Below are 23,573 nucleotides of genomic sequence, written 5' to 3'. Positions count from 1 at the left end.
AATCTTTCTTCACCCATTCTCCATATATCCAGACCATTTCAACACACCCTCTTCTGCTCTCTCAACCACACACTTTTTGTTTCCACACATCTCTCTTACCCTTTCTTTACTTACTCGATCAAACCACCTCACACTATATATATATATATATATATATATATATATATATATATATATATATATATATAATATATATACAACTGCCGCAACCAGGATTCGAACCTATGCGTTCGACCTTGGGCGGGCCGTGAATGCGTCACGGTCAGGAAGGCTCGCCGCTCCACCACGGAGGGTCTGACTTACTCAGCGTAGGACAAAGATTTTGAAGGTCGGTGGCAGATTGTGTGTCTGGAAGACGAGAGTCTGAAGATCTTTCTAGTACCCAGAATAATCCCATTGCAGACTAAACTCTACAAGCACGATCTTGTGCTCTACAGGCACGATCTTGTGTTCTACAGGCACGATCTTGTGCTCTACAGGCACGATCTTGTGTTCTACAGGCACAATCTTGTGCTCTACAGGCACGATCTTGTGCTCTACAGGCACGATCTTGTGTTCTACAGGCACGATCTTGTGTTCTACAGGCACGATCTTGTGTTCTACAGGCACAATCTTGTGCTCTACAGCACGATCTTGTGCTCTACAGCACGATCTTGTGCTTACAGGCACGATCTTGTGTTCTACAGGCACAATCTTGTGCTCTACAGGCACGATCTTGTGCTTACAGGCACGATCTTGTGTTCTACAGGCACAATGTTGTGTTCTACAGGCACAATGTTGTGTTCTACAGGCACAATGTTGTGTTCTACAGGCACAATGTTGTGTTCTACAGGCACAATGTTGTGTTCTACAGGCACAATCTTGTGCTCTACAGGCACGATCTTGTGCTCTACAGGCACGATCTTGTGTTCTACAGGCACAATCTTGTGTTCTACAGGCACAATCTTGTGTTCTACAGGCACGATCTTGTGCTCTACAGGCACAATCTTGTGCTCTACAGGCACGATCTTGTGTTCTACAGCACGATCTTGTGCTCTACAGCACGATCTTGTGCTCTACAGCACGATCTTGTGCTCTACAGCACGATCTTGTGCTCTACAGGCACAATCTTGTGTTCTACAGGCACAATGTTGTGTTCTACAGGCACAATCTTGTGCTCTACAGGCACAATCTTGTGTTCTACAGGCACAATCTTGTGCTCTACAGCACGATCTTGTGCTTACAGGCACGATCTTGTGCTCTACAGCACGATCTTGTGCTTACAGGCACGATCTTGTGCTTACAGGCACGATCTTGTGTTCTACAGGCACGATCTTGTGCTCTACAGGCACGATCTTGTGTTCTACAGGCACAATCTTGTGTTCTACAGGCACAATCTTGTGCTCTACAGCACGATCTTGTGCTCTACAGCACGATCTTGTGCTTACAGGCACGATCTTGTGTTCTACAGGCACAATCTTGTGCTCTACAGCACGATCTTGTGCTTACAGGCACGATCTTGTGTTCTACAGGCACAATCTTGTGCTCTACAGCACGATCTTGTGCTCTACAGCACGATCTTGTGCTTACAGGCACGATCTTGTGTTCTACAGGCACAATCTTGTGCTCTACAGGCACGATCTTGTGTTCTACAGGCACAATCTTGTGCTCTACAGGCACGATCTTGTGTTCTACAGGCACAATGTTGTGTTCTACAGGCACAATGTTGTGTTCTACAGGCACAATGTTGTGTTCTACAGGCACAATGTTGTGTTCTACAGGCACGATCTTGTGCTCTACAGCACGATCTTGTGCTCTACAGGCACAATCTTGTGCTCTACAGGCACAATCTTGTGCTCTACAGCACGATCTTGTGCTCTACAGCACGATCTTGTGCTTACAGGCACGATCTTGTGCTTACAGGCACGATCTTGTGCTCTACAGGCACAATCTTGTGCTCTACAGGCACAATCTTGTGCTCTACAGCACGATCTGTGCTCTACAGGCACGATCTTGTGTTCTACAGGCACAATCTTGTGCTCTACAGCACGATCTTGTGCTTACAGGCACGATCTTGTGTTCTACAGGCACAATGTTGTGTTCTACAGGCACAATCTTGTGCTCTACAGGCACAATGTTGTGTTCTACAGGCACAATCTTGTGCTCTACAGCACGATCTTGTGCTCTACAGCACGATCTTGTGCTCTACAGCACGATCTTGTGCTCTACAGCACGATCTTGTGCTTACAGGCACGATCTTGTGTTCTACAGGCACAATCTTGTGTTCTACAGGCACAATGTTGTGTTCTACAGGCACGATCTTGTGCTCTACAGGCACAATCTTGTGTTCTACAGGCACAATGTTGTGTTCTACAGGCACGATCTTGTGCTCTACAGCACGATCTTGTGCTTACAGGCACGATCTTGTGTTCTACAGGCACGATCTTGTGCTTACAGGCACGATCTTGTGTTCTACAGGCACAATCTTGTGCTCTACAGGCACAATCTTGTGCTCTACAGGCACAATGTTGTGTTCTACAGGCACAATGTTGTGTTCTACAGGCACAATGTTGTGTTCTACAGGCACAATCTTGTGCTCTACAGCACGATCTTGTGCTTACAGGCACGATCTTGTGTTCTACAGGCACAATCTTGTGCTCTACAGCACGATCTTGTGCTCTACAGCACGATCTTGTGCTCTACAGCACGATCTTGTGCTCTACAGCACGATCTTGTGCTCTACAGGCACAATGTTGTGTTCTACAGGCACAATGTTGTGTTCTACAGGCACAATGTTGTGTTCTACAGGCACAATCTTGTGCTCTACAGCACGATCTTGTGCTCTACAGCACGATCTTGTGCTCTACAGGCACGATCTTGTGTTCTACAGGCACAATCTTGTGCTCTACAGCACGATCTTGTGCTCTACAGCACGATCTTGTGCTCTACAGCACGATCTTGTGCTCTACAGGCACGATCTTGTGTTCTACAGGCACGATCTTGTGCTCTACAGCACGATCTTGTGCTCTACAGGCACGATCTTGTGTTCTACAGGCACGATCTTGTGCTCTACAGGCACAATCTTGTGCTCTACAGGCACAATCTTGTGCTCTACAGCACGATCTTGTGCTTACAGGCACGATCTTGTGTTCTACAGGCACGATCTTGTGTTCTACAGGCACAATCTTGTGCTCTACAGCACGATCTTGTGCTTACAGGCACGATCTTGTGTTCTACAGGCACGATCTTGTGCTCTACAGGCACAATCTTGTGCTCTACAGCACGATCTTGTGCTTACAGGCACGATCTTGTGCTCTACAGGCACGATCTTGTGCTCTACAGGCACGATCTTGTGCTCTACAGGCACGATCTTGTGCTCTACAGCACGATCTTGTGCTCTACAGGCACAATCTTGTGCTCTACAGGCACGATCTTGTGTTCTACAGGCACAATGTTGTGTTCTACAGGCACGATCTTGTGCTCTACAGGCACGATCTTGTGCTCTACAGCACGATCTTGTGCTCTACAGCACGATCTTGTGCTCTACAGGCACGATCTTGTGTTCTACAGGCACGATCTTGTGTTCTACAGGCACGATCTTGTGTTCTACAGGCACGATCTTGTGCTCTACAGGCACGATCTTGTGCTCTACAGCACGATCTTGTGCTCTACAGCACGATCTTGTGCTCTACAGCACGATCTTGTGCTCTACAGCACGATCTTGTGCTCTACAGCACGATCTTGTGCTCTACAGCACGATCTTGTGCTCTACAGGCACGATCTTGTGTTCTACAGGCACAATGTTGTGTTCTACAGGCACAATGTTGTGTTCTACAGGCACGATCTTGTGTTCTACAGGCACGATCTTGTGTTCTACAGGCACAATGTTGTGTTCTACAGGCACAATGTTGTGTTCTACAGGCACAATGTTGTGTTCTACAGGCACAATGTTGTGTTCTACAGGCACAATGTTGTGTTCTACAGGCACGATCTTGTGCTCTACAGGCACAATCTTGTGCTCTACAGGCACGATCTTGTGTTCTACAGGCACAATGTTGTGTTCTACAGGCACAATGTTGTGTTCTACAGGCACGATCTTGTGTTCTACAGGCACAATGTTGTGTTCTACAGGCACGATCTTGTGTTCTACAGGCACAATGTTGTGTTCTACAGGCACGATCTTGTGTTCTACAGGCACAATCTTGTGCTCTACAGGCACGATCTTGTGCTCTACAGGCACAATCTTGTGCTCTACAGGCACAATCTTGTGCTCTACAGGCACGATCTTGTGCTCTACAGGCACAATCTTGTGCTCTACAGCACGATCTTGTGCTTACAGGCACGATCTTGTGTTCTACAGGCACAATGTTGTGTTCTACAGGCACGATCTTGTGCTCTACAGGCACAATCTTGTGCTCTACAGGCACAATGTTGTGTTCTACAGGCACAATGTTGTGTTCTACAGGCACGATCTTGTGCTCTACAGGCACGATCTTGTGCTTACAGGCACGATCTTGTGCTCTACAGGCACGATCTTGTGTTCTACAGGCACAATGTTGTGTTCTACAGGCACAATGTTGTGTTCTACAGGCACGATCTTGTGTTCTACAGGCACAATGTTGTGTTCTACAGGCACGATCTTGTGCTCTACAGGCACGATCTTGTGTTCTACAGGCACGATCTTGTGCTTACAGGCACGATCTTGTGCTCTACAGGCACAATCTTGTGCTCTACAGGCACGATCTTGTGTTCTACAGGCACAATGTTGTGTTCTACAGGCACAATGTTGTGTTCTACAGGCACAATCTTGTGCTCTACAGCACGATCTTGTGCTCTACAGGCACAATGTTGTGTTCTACAGGCACAATGTTGTGTTCTACAGGCACGATCTTGTGCTCTACAGGCACGATCTTGTGTTCTACAGGCACAATGTTGTGTTCTACAGGCACAATGTTGTGTTCTACAGGCACGATCTTGTGCTCTACAGGCACGATCTTGTGCTTACAGGCACGATCTTGTGCTCTACAGGCACAATGTTGTGTTCTACAGGCACGATCTTGTGCTTACAGGCACGATCTTGTGCTTACAGGCACGATCTTGTGTTCTACAGGCACAATGTTGTGTTCTACAGGCACAATGTTGTGTTCTACAGGCACGATCTTGTGCTTACAGGCACGATCTTGTGTTCTACAGGCACAATCTTGTGCTCTACAGGCACAATGTTGTGTTCTACAGGCACAATGTTGTGTTCTACAGGCACAATGTTGTGTTCTACAGGCACAATGTTGTGTTCTACAGGCACGATCTTGTGCTCTACAGGCACAATGTTGTGTTCTACAGGCACGATCTTGTGCTCTACAGGCACAATGTTGTGTTCTACAGGCACAATGTTGTGTTCTACAGGCACAATGTTGTGTTCTACAGGCACGATCTTGTGTTCTACAGGCACAATGTTGTGTTCTACAGGCACAATGTTGTGTTCTACAGGCACAATGTTGTGTTCTACAGGCACAATGTTGTGTTCTACAGGCACAATGTTGTGTTCTACAGGCACAATGTTGTGTTCTACAGGCACAATCTTGTGCTCTACAGGCACGATCTTGTGTTCTACAGGCACAATGTTGTGTTCTACAGGCACGATCTTGTGTTCTACAGGCACAATGTTGTGTTCTACAGGCACAATCTTGTGCTCTACAGGCACAATCTTGTGCTCTACAGGCACAATCTTGTGCTCTACAGGCACGATCTTGTGTTCTACAGGCACAATGTTGTGTTCTACAGGCACAATCTTGTGCTCTACAGGCACGATCTTGTGTTCTACAGGCACAATGTTGTGTTCTACAGGCACAATGTTGTGTTCTACAGGCACAATGTTGTGTTCTACAGGCACAATGTTGTGTTCTACAGGCACAATGTTGTGTTCTACAGGCACAATCTTGTGCTCTACAGGCACGATCTTGTGCTCTACAGGCACAATGTTGTGTTCTACAGGCACAATCTTGTGCTCTACAGGCACGATCTTGTGCTCTACAGGCACGATCTTGTGTTCTACAGGCACAATGTTGTGTTCTACAGGCACAATGTTGTGTTCTACAGGCACAATGTTGTGTTCTACAGGCACAATGTTGTGTTCTACAGGCACAATCTTGTGCTCTACAGGCACAATCTTGTGCTCTACAGGCACGATCTTGTGCTCTACAGGCACGATCTTGTGTTCTACAGGCACGATCTTGTGCTCTACAGGCACAATGTTGTGCTCTACAGGCACGATCTTGTGCTCTACAGGCACAATGTTGTGTTCTACAGGCACAATCTTGTGCTCTACAGGCACAATCTTGTGCTCTACAGGCACAATGTTGTGTTCTACAGGCACAATGTTGTGTTCTACAGGCACAATGTTGTGTTCTACAGGCACAATGTTGTGTTCTACAGGCACAATGTTGTGTTCTACAGGCACAATGTTGTGTTCTACAGGCACAATGTTGTGTTCTACAGGCACAATGTTGTGTTCTACAGGCACAATGTTGTGTTCTACAGGCACAATGTTGTGTTCTACAGGCACAATGTTGTGTTCTACAGGCACGATCTTGTGTTCTACAGGCACAATGTTGTGTTCTACAGGCACAATGTTGTGTTCTACAGGCACAATGTTGTGTTCTACAGGCACAATGTTGTGTTCTACAGGCACAATGTTGTGTTCTACAGGCACAATGTTGTGTTCTACAGGCACAATGTTGTGTTCTACAGGCACAATGTTGTGTTCTACAGGCACGATCTTGTGCTCTACAGGCACAATCTTGTGCTCTACAGGCACGATCTTGTGTTCTACAGGCACAATCTTGTGCTCTACAGGCACGATCTTGTGCTCTACAGGCACAATGTTGTGTTCTACAGGCACGATCTTGTGTTCTACAGGCACAATCTTGTGCTCTACAGGCACGATCTTGTGCTCTACAGGCACAATCTTGTGCTCTACAGGAACGATCTTGTGCTCTACAGGCACGATCTTGTGCTCTACAGGCACAATGTTGTGTTCTACAGGCACAATGTTGTGTTCTACAGGCACGATCTTGTGCTCTACAGGCACAATCTTGTGCTCTACAGGCACAATGTGTTCTACAGGCACAATGTTGTGTTCTACAGGCACAATCTTGTGCTCTACAGGCACGATCTTGTGCTCTACAGGCACAATGTTGTGTTCTACAGGCACAATGTTGTGTTCTACAGGCACAATGTTGTGTTCTACAGGCACGATCTCGTGCTCTACAGGCACAATCTTGTGTTCTACAGGCACGATCTTGTGCTCTACAGGCACGATCTTGTGCTCTACAGGCACGATCTTGTGCTCTACAGGCACAATGTTGTGTTCTACAGGCACAATGTTGTGTTCTACAGGCACAATGTTGTGTTCTACAGGCACGATCTTGTGCTCTACAGGCACAATCTTGTGCTCTACAGGCACGATCTTGTGCTCTACAGGCACAATGTTGTGTTCTACAGGCACAATGTTGTGTTCTACAGGCACAATGTTGTGTTCTACAGGCACGATCTCGTGCTCTACAGGCACGATCTTGTGTTCTACAGGCACGATCTTGTGCTCTACAGGCACGATCTTGTGCTCTACAGGCACGATCTTGTGTTCTACAGGCACAATGTTGTGTTCTACAGGCACGATCTTGTGCTCTACAGGCACAATCTTGTGCTCTACAGGCACGATCTTGTGCTGTACAGGCACGATTTTGTGCTCTACAGGCACGATCTTGTGTTCTACAGGCACGATCTTGTGCTCTACAGGCACGATCTTGTGCTCTACAGGCACAATCTTGTGTTCTACAGGAACGATCTTGTGTTCTACAGGCACAATCTTGTGCTCTACAGGCACGATCTTGTGTTCTACAGGCACGATCTTGTGTTCTACAGGCACGATCTTGTGTTCTACAGGCACAGTCTTGTGCTCTACAGACACAATCTTGTGCTCTATAGGCACGATCTAGTGCTCTACAGACACAATCTTTTGCTCTATAGGCACGATCTTGTGCTCTACAGACACAATCTTGTGCTCTACAGGCACAATCTTGTGTTCTACAGGCACGATCTTGTGTTCTACAGGCACAGTCTTGTGCTCTACAGGAACGATTTTGTGCTTGACGGGCAGTCATGTGCTCTAGGCACGGTCTTGTGCTCTACAGGCACAGTCTTTTGCTCTACAGGCACGATCTTGTATTCTACAGGCACGATCTTATGCTCTACAGGCACAGTCTTGTGCTCTACAGGCGTGATCTTTTGCTCTGTAGCTACAGTCTTATGATCTACAGGCACAATCGTGTGCTCTACGGGCACAATCGTGTGCTCTACAGGCACAATCTTGTTCTCTACAGGCACAGTCTTGTCCTCAACAGACGCGATCTTGTGCTCTACAGGCACAGTCTTCTGCTCTACAGACGCAATCTTCTGCTCTACAGGCGCGATCTTGTGCTCTACAGGCATACTTATGCTCTAAAGGCACAGTCTTCTGCTCTACAGTAACGATCTTGTGCTCTACAGGCACACTTTTGCGCTCTACATAAGCAATTTTGTGCTTTACGGGCACAGTCTTCTGCTCTACAGGCGCACTCTTGTGCTCTACAGGTACAATCTTGTGCTCTACAGGCACGATCTTGTGTTCTACAGGCACAGTCTTGTGCTTTACAAGCACGATCTTGTGTTTCATGCGCACCATGAGTTATGTCCTGTAAAGGTAAAAGAAAAATATCAGCGTCGTTCACAATTTGAAGAAGTTTCCTCCTTTTTTTTTCGTGTGTGTGTGTGTGTGTGTGTGTGTGTGTGTGTGTGATGGGGAGGGGGAGGGGGTGTGGGGACGACATGGTGTCTAACAGGAACACAAGTGTTTCGTGGAACACAACATTTAATCGTTCACTTTTATCGTGTATACAATGTTACCTTCTCTTCCCCGTCAGCATGAAATGGTTTTACCTTGAATGTTGTTGATGAACACTGCTCGAACTGCCTCACTGACTATGTGGTCGACCTGTTGCGTCCATCTTGGTGGTGAGGAGGTATGCGGTAGACGCGCCACATAACATAACATAGTTCATGATGGAGGAATCCTCACATGCACAACACTTGACGCAGGTTCGACACCCTCTTACTTGGGGTAACTCATGCTCTTGACGCAGGTTTGACGTGTGGATTACGAACGTCGACATGTAACCCGGGGAGATACAGGTATAGGAGATTTGAAGTCGAGAAAAGCAGAAAGATTTTGATTAAAAAAGAAAAGAATTACCACAGAGCTGAGACTGCACTGTGCTGCAGTGCCATTACGCCGACCTAAAGAAAGCGGGAGGGATCTTCATCTTGCAGTGTGTCCCGCCCGGTGTTGTCAGGGACGTGGATCACCGGCATGACAACTTTAAGAAGGTAGGTAGCATGGGTCCAGGTGTGTCACGGTCAGCCCCAGTCCTGAGGTTAAAATTAATGAAGTCATTCATAACTTATGGTGTTCTGCATGAACGAGATGAGGCTCCCGGCCGACCTTCTCCGCCATTTGCTGCACGGCTGAGATGAGGCTCTCGTCCTGCCTCCACTTGCTGCACGGCTGAGATGAGACTCCCGTCCTGCCCCCACTTGCTGCATGACTGAGATGAGGCTCCCGTCCTGCACCCACTTGCTGCACGACCGAGATGAGGCTCCTGTCATGCCCCACTTGCTACACGACCGAGATGAGGCTCCTGTCCTGCCTCCACTTGCTGCACGACCTAGATGAGGCTCCTGTCCTGCCCCCACTTGCTGCATGACCGAGATGAGGCTCCTGTCCTGCCCCCACTTGCTGCACGACCGAGATGAGGCTCCCGTCCTACCCCCACTTGCTGCACGACCGAGATGAGGCTCCCGTCCTACCCCCACTTGCTGCACGACCGAAATGAGGCTCCTGTCCTGCCCCCACTTGCTGCACGACCGAGATGAGGCTCCTGTCCTGCCCCCACTTGCTGCATGACCGAGATGAGGCTCCTGTCCTGCCTCCACTTGCTGCACGACCTAGATGAGGCTCCCGTCCTGCCCCCACTTGCTGCACGACCGAGATGAGGCTCCTGTCCTGCCTCCACTTGCTGCACGACCTAGATGAGGCTCCTGTCCTGCCCCCACTTGCTACACGACCGAGATGAGGCTCCTGTCCTGCCTCCACTTGCTGCACGACCTAGATGAGGCTCCCGTCCTGCCCCACTTGCTGCACGACCGAGATGAGGCTCCTGTCCTGCCCCCATTTGCTGCACGACCGAGATGAGGCTCCCGTCCTACCCCCACTTGCTGCACGACCGAGATGAGGCTCCCGTCCTACCCCCACTTGCTGCACGACCGAAATGAGGCTCCTGTCCTGCCCCCACTTGCTGCACGACCGAGATGAGGCTCTTGTCCTGCCCCACTTGCTACACGACCGAGATGAGGCTCCTGTCCTGCCTCCACTTGCTGCACGACCTAGATGAGGCTCCTGTCCTGCCCCCACTTGCTGCACGACCGAGATGAGGCTCCTGTCCTGCCCCTACTTGCTGCACGACCGAGATGAGGCTCCTGTCCTGCCCCCACTTGCTGCACGACCGAGATGAGGCTCCTGTCCTGCCCCCACTTGCTGCACGACCGAGATGAGGCTCCCGTCCTACCCCCACTTGCTGCACGACCGAGATGAGGCTCCTGTCCTGCCCCCACTTGCTGCACGACCGAGATGAGGCTCCCGTCCTACCCCCACTTGCTGCACGACCGAGATGAGGCTCCCGTCCTACCCCCACTTGCTGCACGACCGAAATGAGGCTCCTGTCCTGCCCCCACTTGCTGCACGACCGAGATGAGGCTCCTGTCCTGCCCCACTTGCTACACGACCGAGATGAGGCTCCTGTCCTGCCTCCACTTGCTGCACGACCTAGATGAGGCTCCCGTCCTGCCCCCACTTGCTGCACGACCGAGATGAGGCTCCTGTCCTGCCCCCACTTGCTGCACGACCGAGATGAGGCTCCCGTCCTACCCCCACTTGCTGCACGACCGAAATGAGGCTCCTGTCCTGCCCCCACTTGCTGCACAACCGAGATGAGGCTCCTGTCCTGCCCCCACTTGCTCCACGACCGAAATAAGGCTCCCGTCCTGCCCCCACTTGCTGCACGACCGAGATGAGGCTCCCGTCCTACCCACACTTGCTGCAAGACCTAGATGAGGCTCTTGTCCTGCCCCCACTTGCTGCACGACCGAGATGAGGCTCCCGTCCTGCCTCCACTTGCTGCACGACCGAGATGAGGCTCCTGTCCTGCCCCCACTTGCTGCACGACCGAGATGAGGCTCCCGTCCTGCCCCCACTTGCTGCATGATCGAGATGAGGCTCCTGTCCTGCCCCACTTGCTGTACGACCGAGATGAGGCTCCCGTTTTGCCCCCACTTGCTGTACGACCGAGATGAGGCTCCCATCCTGCCCCCACTTGCTGCATGACCGAGATGAGGCTCCTGTCCTGCCCCCACTTGCTGTACGACCGAGATGAGGCTCCCGTCCTGCCCCCACTTGCTGCACGACCGAGATGAGGCTCCTGTCCTGCCCCCACTTGCTGTACGACCGAGATGAGGCTCCTGTCCTGCCCCCACTTGCTACACGGCCGAGATGAGGCTCCTGTCCTTCCCCCCACTTGCTGCATGATTGAGATGTGGCTCCCGTCCTGCTTCACTTGCTGCACGGCTGAGATGAGACTCCCGTCCTGCCTCCACTTGCTGCACGACCAAGATGAGGCTCCCGCCCTGCCCCCACTTGCTGTGCGACCGAGATGAGGCTCCCGTCCTGCCCCCACTTGCTGCATGACCGAGATGAGGCTCCCGTCCTGCCCCCACTTGCTGCACGACCGAGATGAGGCTCCCGCCCTGCTTCACTTCTGCATGACCGAGATGAGGCTCCTGTCCTGCCCCCACTTGCTGCATGATCGAGATGAGGCTCCTGTCCTGCCCCCACTTGCTGTGCGATCGAGATGAGGCTCCCGTCCTGCCTCCACTTGCTGCACGACCGAGATGAGGCTCCCGTCCTGCCTCCACTTGCTGCATGACCGAGATGAGGCTCCTGTCTTGCTCCCACTTGCTGCATGACCGAGATGAGGCTCCTGTCCTGCCCCCACTTGCTGCATGACCGAGATGAGACTCCCGTCCTGCCTCCACTTGCTGCACGACCTGGATGAGGCTCCCGTCCTGCCTCCACTTGCTGCATGACCGAGATGAGGCTCCTGCCCTGCCCCCACTTGCTGCATGACCGAGATGAGGCTCCCGTCCTGCCCCCACTTGCTACACGACCGAGATGAGGCTCCTGCCCTGCCCCCACTTGCTGCACGACCGAGATGAGGCTCCTGCCCTGCCCCCACTTGCTGCATGACCGAGATGAGACTTCCATTTTCATCCATGTGTCTGCTGGGCGGTGGGGTTTGGGACCCCTGCCCCTGCCTGGTTGGGGAGACAATATTTACACTTCCTCATCATCAGGTATTGCTCGTCTGGGGGAGCCTCCCCCCAGCTGTGACGGGTAAACATGCACCCCTGTGCTGCCCCAGCTGTGGTCTGGGTCAGCAGCTGATGAAGCGTCGGCTTAATGACCTGGACGCTGCCTTCTTGACTTTTGACCTGACCAGGTCATCTTACCCGGTAGTCCTGTTGTCTTACCCATGAGGGGAAACACCCCAGTCTTTATTATTATTATTATTATTATTATTATTATTATTATTATTATTATTATTATCATCATTAATGGAACGAGACGCCTGTGTGATAATGCCACACGTAGGCTGAGTCGACCTGTCATGTTGAAGAGCCGCGAATTTTAGTAACCCTTTTTTTGAACCTTTAAGGTCAGGTCAGAGGTCATGCCCAAGGGTCGTAACGTCGTGCGGTTCCCTGCCAATTATTGGCGAGGTAGACCTTAAGTGTGACCGAGTGGGAAGTGGGTGGCTGTGGTCCTGGCTTGGTGGTGGGGGTGTGCTGTGGTGCTGGCTTGGTGGTGGGGGTGTGCTGTGGTCCTGGCTTGGTGGTAGGGGTGTGCTGTGGTCCTGGCTTGATGGTGGGGGTGTGCTGTGGTCCTGGCTTGATGGTGGGGGTGTGCTGTGGTCCTGGCTTGGTGGTGGGGGTGTGCTGTGGTGCTGGCTTGGTGGTGGTGGTGTGCTGTGGTCCTGGCTTGATGGTGGGGGTGTGCTGTGGTCCTGGCTTGATGGTGGGGGTGTGCTGTGGTCCTGGCTTGGTGGTGGGGGTGTGCTGTGGTCCTGGCTTGGTGGTGGGGGTGTGCTGTGGTCCTGGCTTGATGGTGGGGGTGTGCTGTGGTCCTGGCTTGGTGGTAGGGGTGTGCTGTGGTCCTGGCTTGGTGGTGGTGGTGTGCTGTGGTCCTGGCTTGATGGTGGGGGTGTGCTGTGGTCCTGGCTTGATGGTGGGGGTGTGCTGTGGTCCTGGCTTGGTGGTGGGGGTGTGCTGTGGTGCTGGCTTGGTGGTGGTGGTGTGCTGTGGTCCTGGCTTGATGGTGGGGGTGTGCTGTGGTCCTGGCTTGGTGATGGGGGTGTGCTGTGGTGCTGGCTTGGTGGTGGGGGTGTGCTGTGGTGCTGGCTTGGTGGTGGTGGTGTGCTGTGGTCCTGGCTTGATGGTGGGGGTGTGCTGTGGTCCTGGCTTGGTGATGGGGGTGTGCTGTGGTCCTGGCTTGATGGTGGGGGTGTGCTGTGGTCCTGGCTTGGTGGTGGGGGTGTGCTGTGGTCCTGGCTTGGTGGTGGGGGTGTGCTGTGGTCCTGGCTTGGTGGTGGTGGTGTGCTGTGGTCCTGGCTTGATGGTGGGGGTGTGCTGTGGTCCTGGCTTGGTGATGGGGGTGTGCTGTGGTGCTGGCTTGGTGGTGGGGGTGTGCTGTGGTCCTGGCTTGGTGGTGGGGGTGTGCTGTGGTCCTGGCTTGGTGGTGGGGGTGTGCTGTGGTCCTGGCTTGGTGGTGGGGGTGTGCTGTGGTCCTGGCTTGATGGTGGGGGTGTGCTGTGGTCCTGGCTTGGTGATGGGGGTGTGCTGTGGTCCTGGCTTGGTGGTGGGGGTGTGCTGTGGTGCTGGCTTGGTGGTGGGGGTGTGCTGTGGTCCTGGCTTGGTGGTGGGGGTGTGCTGTGGTGCTGGCTTGGTGGTGGGGGTGTGCTGTGGTGCTGGCTTGGTGGTGGGGGTGTGCTGTGGTCCTGGCTTGGTGGTGGGGGTGTGCTGTGGTGCTGGCTTGGTGGTGGTGGTGTGCTGTGGTGCTGGCTTGGTGGTGGGGGTGTGCTGTGGTGCTGGCTTGGTGGTGGGGGTGTGCTGTGGTCCTGGCTTGGTGGTGGGGGTGTGCTGTGGTCCTGGCTTGGTGGTGGGGGTGTGCTGTGGTGCTGGCTTGGTGGTGGGGGTGTGCTGTGGTCCTGGCTTGGTGGTGGGGGTGTGCTGTGGTCCTGGCTTGGTGGTGGGGGTGTGCTGTGGTCCTGGCTTGGTGGTGGGGGTGTGCTGTGGTCCTGGCTTGGTGGTGGGGGTGTGCTGTGGTCCTGGCTTGGTGGTGGGGGTGTGCTGTGGTCCTGGCTTGGTGGTGGGGGTGTGCTGTGGTCCTGGCTTGGTGATGGGGGTGTGCTGTGGTCCTGGCTTGGTGGTGGGGGTGTGCTGTGGTGCTGGCTTGGTGGTGGGGGTGTGCTGTGGTCCTGGCTTGGTGGTGGGGGTGTGCTGTGGTGCTGGCTTGGTGGTGGGGGTGTGCTGTGGTCCTGGCTTGGTGGTGGGGGTGTGCTGTGGTGCTGGCTTGGTGGTGGGGGTGTGCTGTGGTGCTGGCTTGGTGGTGGGGGTGTGCTGTGGTCCTGGCTTGGTGGTGGGGGTGTGCTGTGGTCCTGGCTTGGTGGTGGGGGTGTGCTGTGGTCCTGGCTTGGTGGTGGGGGTGTGCTGTGGTCCTGGCTTGGTGGTGGGGGTGTGCTGTGGTCCTGGCTTGGTGGTGGGGGTGTGCTGTGGTCCTGGCTTGGTGGTGGGGGTGTGCTGTGGTGCTGGCTTGGTGGTGGGGGTGTGCTGTGGTCCTGGCTTGGTGGTGGGGGTGTGCTGTGGTGCTGGCTTGGTGGTGGGGGTGTGCTGTGGTCCTGGCTTGGTGGTGGGGGTGTGCTGTGGTCCTGGCTTGGTGGTGGGGGTGTGCTGTGGTCCTGGCTTGGTGGTGGGGGTGTGCTGTGGTGCTGGCTTGGTGGTGGGGGTGTGCTGTGGTGCTGGCTTGGTGGTGGGGGTGTGCTGTGGTCCTGGCTTGGTGGTGGGGGTGTGCTGTGGTGCTGGCTTGGTGGTGGGGGTGTGCTGTGGTCCTGGCATGCCACACCTCCACCACAGCGACAGCAGCTGCAGACGTACCCCTCCCGCCACACAGCTCCGCCACCTGTGGAGGAGCCGCTCATGTGCACGACGGTACGATCCTTGAGCACGACGGTACGATCCTTGAGCACGACGGTACGATCCTTGAGCAAGACGGTACGATCCTTGAGCACGACGGTACAGGCCATGAGCACTAGGGTACGAGGGTACGATCCTTAAGCAAGACGGTATGATCCTTGAGCACAGTGTTACAGGCCATGAGCACGACGAAAAACGACCCTTGTGCACGACGGTGCAGCTCATAAAGACGACAGCACGACCTTTGGAAAAAAAAATAATGGCTTGGTCTGTGAGGCCTGGTTGTGGAGAAGGGAACTCTGGTTTCAGTGCATTATACGTTGTAACTTAAGAGTGGATGCGAGTTAATGAGGTCCTTCAGTTGCTCTTGGCGCTACCTGGTTAACTGGGGAAACAGCGAAAAAGAATATAGAGTGGGGGGAGGGGTTATCCATTACATGAATGACTATTTTTCATATGTATTGCCTGATTTCCTTTTGAAGAAATTACCAATGTGTGTAGAAATTTATTTCATAGTTAAGATTATTTGATTACATCATACCTAATTACGTCTTCATTTTTCTTTACAGGTGAGTAACTGCCAAGCTTCCTGGTCATTTAGTGAGGTACGTGTTTGTATTTTGATGGAGGAAATGTGTCTCGCTGTTAGCTAGCATCATCCCAGTTTGTAGCGACCTGTTTGCACAGTACGGGGCAGGGAGTTCTATACATGTGACGTCCCAGCTTTTACAAGTATCTGTCTTGCATCTTGGTTGAAAATATGGTGTGTGCACTGTAAACATTTGCGGTTTCCAGCATTCATCTATTTTTTTTTTTTCCATTTGTTCACAACATGTATTGTGAGAGAGTCTTTGAATCTTTGTAAAGAAGTTTTTGTGACATCTTTACTATTTATGCTTCCCTTAATGTTTTTAAGTGTGGGTATATATATATATATATATATATATATATATATATATATATATATATATATATATATATATATATATATATATATATATATATAACTGCAAACACTGGAATATCTCAACACCCGACCCGTTCACTGGGGTGACCTTGATGATGTTGTAGTGTTCAGTATTTCCCTAACATCCTTCGTCACCGTTTTTCTGATGACTTATCAAACAACAGACAATTAACGCTGTTCTAAGGGGAAGTAAGCGTGACGATTTATGTAGCGTTGGGTTAGGAACATTGGGGCGGTAAGTCGGTTAAGACCCGGTGTCCCACCACAGCGGCCTCACCTTGCTATTGCCCCTGAAAGTTTGAGAGATAACACTCATTATTTCCCTTCTTCCTCATCTCGTGTAGTAATCCTCTCCCCTGACCTCTCATTATTTCCCTTCTCCCTCATCTCATGTAGTAATCCTCTTCCCCTAACCCCCTCATTATTTCCCTTCTCCCTCATCTCATGTGGTAATCCTCTTCCCCTAACCCCTCATTATTTCCCTTCTCCCTCATCTCATGTAGTAATCCTCTTCCCCTAACCCGTGTGTCGTGTCGTGTCGTGCCCAAGTCGTTCAGGTTCCGTGCTTATGATGGTGAACGGGGCAGTCTTACCACCAGTTGTGGGCCTTCATCACGTTGCATCACAGCCGTCTGTGCTGTGAGGTAAGGGTCGGCGGAGCATGGCGCAGTACGTAGTATGTCTTTCATATTCCATTACTCTCTCTCTCTCTCTCTCTCTCTCTCTCTCTCTCTCTCTCTCTCTCTCTCTCTCTCTCTCTCTCTCTCTCTCTCTCTCTCTCTCACGATGCACACACCACACACACACACACACACACACACACACACACACACACACACAAGTTATCCTTCGCACGGGGGGATACAGGTCGTGTCACTCAAGCTCTTGTTACGTGGGTTCCTCTGGTGATGGAGCTTTTGTTCCTTGATCACCCACATCTGCAGTACTGCTCCCCGGACGCTGTGAGACCTCACGCCTCATGGGCAGCAGATCTATAAGAATGTTATGAGGAAGGCGAGGTCACGGTTTGGTTGATGTGGTTGTGGACTCCCGGGCGAGTATCGTAAGCGTTGATAAGATATGATGAAGGTAATACGAAGGAATTCCAACAGTGACATACCCATTGGGTTCTTTCCAGGTTGTTTGTGTGATGGTGGAAGATATCAGAGACTCACACCTCAGTGTGGTCAAAGTTAGAAGATTAGAAGTTGTATGAGAACCGCCGTATATCACCTGACACACACACACACACACACACACACACACACACACACACACACACACACATACACACACACACACACTGTCGTGGGTCGTGCACGGTGCGGAGGGAGTTTTGTCACCTGCGTGGCCATACTGGTGAGGAGGAGGGGTCGTCCCGAGTTTGAACCCTTTATTACGTGTTCTGCACCATGAACGCTCTACCTCCAGGAGACATTATTGACGATTGTGACCTCTTACTGTCTTAAACGCGACGGTACGACCCCCTGAGCACGACAGTACGACTCTTGAGCAGGACGATACGGCCTCTTAGCACGACGGTACGACCCTCGGGCACAGCAGTACGACCCTTGGGCATGATGGCGTGATCTGTGACAGAAGCCAGGTCGTCCGACCCAAGGTTGGTACTGTCGTTCTCGTGGTTGGTGCCGTCCAGCTCTCAGGACTCATGTTCGAGGGTTGGTGTGAGGCTCCGTCACTCCCTGATGTAGTGGCCTGTAGTAGTGGCGCTGGGAGTGAGGAAGGCAGGTGGTGGGTGGCAGCAGCAGGTGTGTGTGTGTGTGTGGCGCTGGGAGTGAGGAAGGCAGGTGGTGGGTGGCAGCAGCAGGTGTGTGTGTGTGTGTGGCGCCGGGGGTGAGGAAGGCAGGTGGTGGGTGGTAGCAGCAGGTGTGTGTGTGTGTGTGTGGCGCCGGGGGTGAGGAAGGCAGGTGGTGGGTGGTAGCAGCAGGTGTGTGTGTGTGTGTGTGGCGCCGGGGGTGAGGAAGGCAGGTGGTGGGTGGTAGCAGCAGGTGTGTGTGTGTGTGGCGCTGGGGGTGAGAAAGGCAGGTGGTAGCAGCAGGTGTGTGTGTGTGTGTGGCGCCGGGGGTGAGGAAGGCAGGTGGTGGGTGGTAGCAGCAGGTGTGTGTGTGTGTGGCGCTGGGGGTGAGGAAGGCAGGTGGTGGGTGGTAGCAGCAGGTGTGTGTGTGTGTGGCGCTGGGGGTGAGGAAGGCAGGTGGTGGGTGGTAGCAGCAGGTGTGTGTGTGTGTGGCGCTGGGGGTGAGGAAGGCAGGTGGTAGCAGCAGGTGTGTGTGTGTGTGTGTGTGTGTGGCGCTGGGGGTGAGGAAGGCAGGTGGTAGCAGCAGGTGTGTGTGTGTGTGTGTGTGGCGCCGGAGAGCGCAGGTGGAACGTGATGCTGGTGGTGCATGTGGCTCCTGTGGTCAGGCACTGGTCACTGGGATTCACGCGGCAGTACAACTAGGTACTTGGATCCTCGTGCCATGAAACGATACGCCTCTCCGAACGAACCACAAAGCGAAACACGATACAGCCTGGCGTGTGGTGCTCATTATTTCACGAAGCATTGGGCGTTTCTTTCAAGCTCAAAATTGCGAAATGAACCAGTAAACGAAGCCGCCACGCAGTCTGGGTGTCTGACGGCCATCGCTTTACGAAGCCCTCGGTGTTTCTGAAGCTCATATGTGCGAAATGAAGCAGTGAGAAGTTAAGGTTGACACACCAGTTATTGCTTCAGGACTCGTATGTAGGATGTCTTATGGTTACATTTACTGTAGTTATAATATACTAAGAAGCGACCTTGACCCGAATATGTAATAAAGAACAGCTAATGAATTTATGAGAATTTCTTGTTCAAATTGGAGGTATTTATTGTTTATTTGTGTGTGTGTGTGTGGACAATATAGAATATGTATCTGTTTTACCTTAAGGAAAATGTAGGTTATTTTAGTTCTTGTGTTATTGCCTTATTTCCAGTCCTGCCTGGAAATATTGGTCCTGTCTCCCAATTTAGGGGAATATGAACCACCTCGTCACCACCACCCACCAGGCTCTTAGGCCGGGCTTTGTGGGGGGCGGGGCCCCCTCGCCGGCGGGTGTGTGTGTGTGTGTGTGTGTGTGTTTCCCTTGCCCAGTGTGTTGTACCGGGTCAGTGTATCTGGAGGTCCTTGCTTCTGGTGTTGTGTCGTCCGGTGAGTGTGAGAGCAGTGTGGCCATGGTCGTCAGGAGTGTGTGGCCCACCACAATACGGCTCTAGAGGTGTGGCCCACCACAGTATGTGTCCGAGGGTGTGGCCCACCACAGCATGTGTCTGAGGGTGTGGCCCACCACAGTATGTGTCCGAGGGTGTGGCCCACCACAGTATGTCTCCGAGGGTATGGCCCACGCACAGCATGTGTCTGCGGGTGAGGCCCACCGCAGCATGTGTCCAAGGGTGTGGCCCACCACAGTATGTGTCCGAGGGTGTGGCCCACCACAGTATGTGTCCGAGGGTGTGGCGTACCACAGCATGTGTCTGAGGGTGTGGCCCATTGCAGTATGTCTCCGAGGGTGTGGTCCACCACAGTATGTGTCCGAGGGTGTGTCCCACCACAGTATGTGTCCGAGGGTGTGTCCTACCACAGCATGTGTCCGAGGGTGTGGCCCACCACAGTATGTCTCCGAGGGTATGGCCCACGCACAGCATGTGTCCGAGGGTGTGGCCCACCACAGTATGTGTCGGAGGGTGTGGCCCACCACAGCATGTGTCCGAGGGTGTGGCCCACCACAGCATGTGTCCGAGGGTGTGGCCCACCACAGTATGTGTCTGAGGGTGTGGCCCACCACAGTATGTGTCGAGGGTGTGGCCCACCACAGTATGTGTCGAGGGTGTGGCCCACCACAGTATGTGTCCGAGGGTGTGTCCCACCACAGTATGTGTCCGGAGGGTGTGGCCCACGCACAGCATGTGTCGGGAATGTGGCCTACCACAGCATGTGTCGGGAATGTGGCCTACCACAGCATGTGTCGGGAATGTGGCCTACCACAGCATGTGTCTGAGGGTGTGGCCCACCACAGTATGTGTCCGAGGGTTGTGGCCCACCACAGCATGTGTCCGAGGGTGTGTCCCACCACAGTATGTCTCCGAGGGTATGGCCCACGCACAGCATGTGTCGGGAATGTGGCCTACCACAGCATGTGTCCGAGGGTTGTGGCCCACCACAGCATGTGTCCGAGGGTTGTGGCCCACCACAGTATGTGTCTGAGGGTGTGGCCCACCACAGTATGTGTCTGAGGGTGTGGCCCACCACAGTATGTGTCTGAGGGTGTGGCCCACCACAGTATGTGTCGAGGGTGTGGCCCACCACAGCATGTGTCCGAGGGTGTGGCCCACCACAGCATGTGTCTGAGGGTGTGGCCCATTGCAGTATGTCTCCGAGGGTATGGCCCACGCACAGCATGTGTCGGGAATGTGGCCTACCACAGCATGTGTCTGAGGGTGTGGCCCACGCACAGCATGTGTCGGGAATGTGGCCTACCACAGCATGTGTCTGAGGGTGTGGCCCACCACAGCATGTGTCCGAGGGTGTGTCCCACCACAGTATGTGTCCGAGGGTGTGTCCCACCACAGTATGTGTCCGAGGGTTGTGGCCCACCACAGTATGTGTCGAGGGTGTGGCCCACCACAGTATGTGTCGAGGGTGTGGCCCACCACAGTATGTCTCCGAGGGTATGGCCCACGCACAGCATGTGTCGGGAATGTGGCCTACCACAGCATGTGTCTGAGGGTGTGGCCCACCACAGTATGTGTCCGAGGGTGTGTCCCACCACAGTATGTCTCCGAGGGTATGGCCCACGCACAGCATGTGTCGGGAATGTGGCCTACCACAGCATGTGTCTGAGGGTGTGGCCCACCACAGTATGTGTCTGAGGGTGTGGCCCACCACAGTATGTCTCCGAGGGTATGGCCCACGCACAGCATGTGTCGGGAATGTGGCCTACCACAGCATGTGTCTGAGGGTGTGGCCCACCACAGTATGTCTCCGAGGGTGTGGTCCACCACAGTATGTGTCTGAGGGTGTGGCCCACCACAGTATGTGTCTGAGGGTGTGGCCCATTGCAGTATGTCTCCGAGGGTATGGCCCACGCACAGCATGTGTCGGGAATGTGGCCTACCACAGCATGTGTCTGAGGGTGTGGCCCACCACAGTATGTGTCTGAGGGTGTGGCCCACCACAGTATGTGTCGAGGGTGTGGCCCACCACAGTATGTGTCCGAGGGTGTGGCCCACCACAGTATGTGTCCGAGGGTGTGTCCCACCACAGTATGTGTCTGAGGGTGTGGCCCACCACAGCATGTGTCCGAGGGTTGTGGCCCACCACAGTATGTCTCCGAGGGTATGGCCCACGCACAGCATGTGTCGGGAATGTGGCCTACCACAGCATGTGTCGGGAATGTGGCCTACCACAGCATGTGTCGGGAATGTGGCCTACCACAGCATGTGTCCGAGGGTGTGTCCCACCACAGTATGTGTCCGAGGGTTGTGGCCCACCACAGTATGTGTCTGAGGGTGTGGCCCACCACAGTATGTGTCTGAGGGTGTGGCCCACCACAGTATGTGTCCGAGGGTGTGTCCCACCACAGTATGTGTCCGAGGGTGTGTCCCACCACAGTATGTGTCCGAGGGTGTGTCCCACCACAGTATGTCTCCGAGGGTATGGCCCACGCACAGCATGTGTCGGGAATGTGGCCTACCACAGCATGTGTCCGAGGGTGTGGCCCACGCACAGCATGTGTCGGGAATGTGGCCTACCACAGCATGTGTCCGAGGGTGTGTCCCACCACAGTATGTCTCCGAGGGTATGGCCCACGCACAGCATGTGTCGGGAATGTGGCCTACCACAGCATGTGTCCGAGGGTGTGTCCCACCACAGTATGTGTCGAGGGTGTGGCCCACGCACAGCATGTGTCGGGAATGTGGCCTACCACAGCATGTGTCCGAGGGTGTGGCCCACCACAGCATGTGTCGGGAATGTGGCCTACCACAGCATGTGTCGGGAATGTGGCCTACCACAGCATGTGTCCGAGGGTGTGTCCCACCACAGTATGTCTCCGAGGGTATGGCCCACGCACAGCATGTGTCGGGAATGTGGCCTACCACAGCATGTGTCCGAGGGTTGTGGCCCACCACAGTATGTGTCCGAGGGTGTGGCCCACCACAGCATGTGTCGAGGGTGTGGCCCACCACAGTATGTGTCCGAGGGTGTGTCCCACCACAGTATGTCTCCGAGGGTGTGGTCCACCACAGTATGTGTCCGAGGGTGTGTCCCACCACAGTATGTCTCCGAGGGTATGGCCCACGCACAGCATGTGTCGGGAATGTGGCCTACCACAGCATGTGTCCGAGGGTTGTGGCCCACCACAGCATGTGTCTGAGGGTGTGGCCCACCACAGCATGTGTCCGAGGGTGTGTCCCACCACAGTATGTGTCTGAGGGTGTGGCCCATTGCAGTATGTCTCCGAGGGTGTGGTCCACCACAGTATGTGTCGAGGGTGTGGCCCACCACAGCATGTGTCCGAGGGTGTGTCCCACCACAGTATGTCTCCGAGGGTGTGGTCCACCACAGTATGTGTCCGAGGGTGTGTCCCACCACAGTATGTCTCCGAGGGTATGGCCCACGCACAGCATGTGTCGAGGGTGTGGCCCACCACAGCATGTGTCTGAGGGTGTGGCCCACCACAGCATGTGTCCGAGGGTGTGTCCCACCACAGTATGTCTCCGAGGGTATGGCCCACGCACAGCATGTGTCGGGAATGTGGCCTACCACAGCATGTGTCCGAGGGTGTGGCCCACCACAGTATGTGTCCGAGGGTGTGGCCCACCACAGTATGTCTCCGAGGGTATGGCCCACGCACAGCATGTGTCGGGAATGTGGCCTACCACAGCATGTGTCCGAGGGTGTGTCCCACCACAGTATGTCTCCGAGGGTATGGCCCACGCACAGCATGTGTCGGGAATGTGGCCTACCACAGCATGTGTCCGAGGGTGTGTCCCACCACAGTATGTCTCCGAGGGTATGGCCCACGCACAGCATGTGTCGGGAATGTGGCCTACCACAGCATGTGTCTGAGGGTGTGGCCCACCACAGTATGTGTCCGAGGGTGTGTCCCACCACAGTATGTGTCTGAGGGTGTGGCCCATTGCAGTATGTCTCCGAGGGTATGGCCCACGCACAGCATGTGTCGGGAATGTGGCCTACCA

The 23,573-nt window shown here is 53.6% G+C and overlaps 1 protein-coding gene across 6 annotated transcripts in view; it reads left to right on the top strand.

Moving 5' to 3' along the window:
* Positions 1-23,573, top strand: part of LOC139754641 (transmembrane ascorbate-dependent reductase CYB561-like) — a 316,316-nt gene that overhangs the window by 129,820 nt on the left and 162,923 nt on the right. Inside the window, exon 1 of one of the 6 annotated variants that reach the window (XM_071672156.1) lies at positions 9,368-9,399. The exons of the other annotated variants lie outside the window; for them this stretch is intronic. Coding sequence (XP_071528257.1) covers positions 9,383-9,399 — 17 coding nt within the window. The 5' untranslated portion in view covers positions 9,368-9,382. Of the gene's footprint in view, positions 1-9,367; positions 9,400-23,573 lie in introns of those variants that run through there. 6 annotated transcript variants of the gene reach the window in all.

This window comes from Panulirus ornatus, chromosome 17 (assembly GCF_036320965.1).
Source record: "Panulirus ornatus isolate Po-2019 chromosome 17, ASM3632096v1, whole genome shotgun sequence".
Lineage (NCBI taxonomy): Eukaryota > Metazoa > Arthropoda > Malacostraca > Decapoda > Palinuridae > Panulirus > Panulirus ornatus.
Note: the sequence above shows the minus strand (reverse complement) of the source record. Positions and strands in the feature narration are given on the sequence as shown.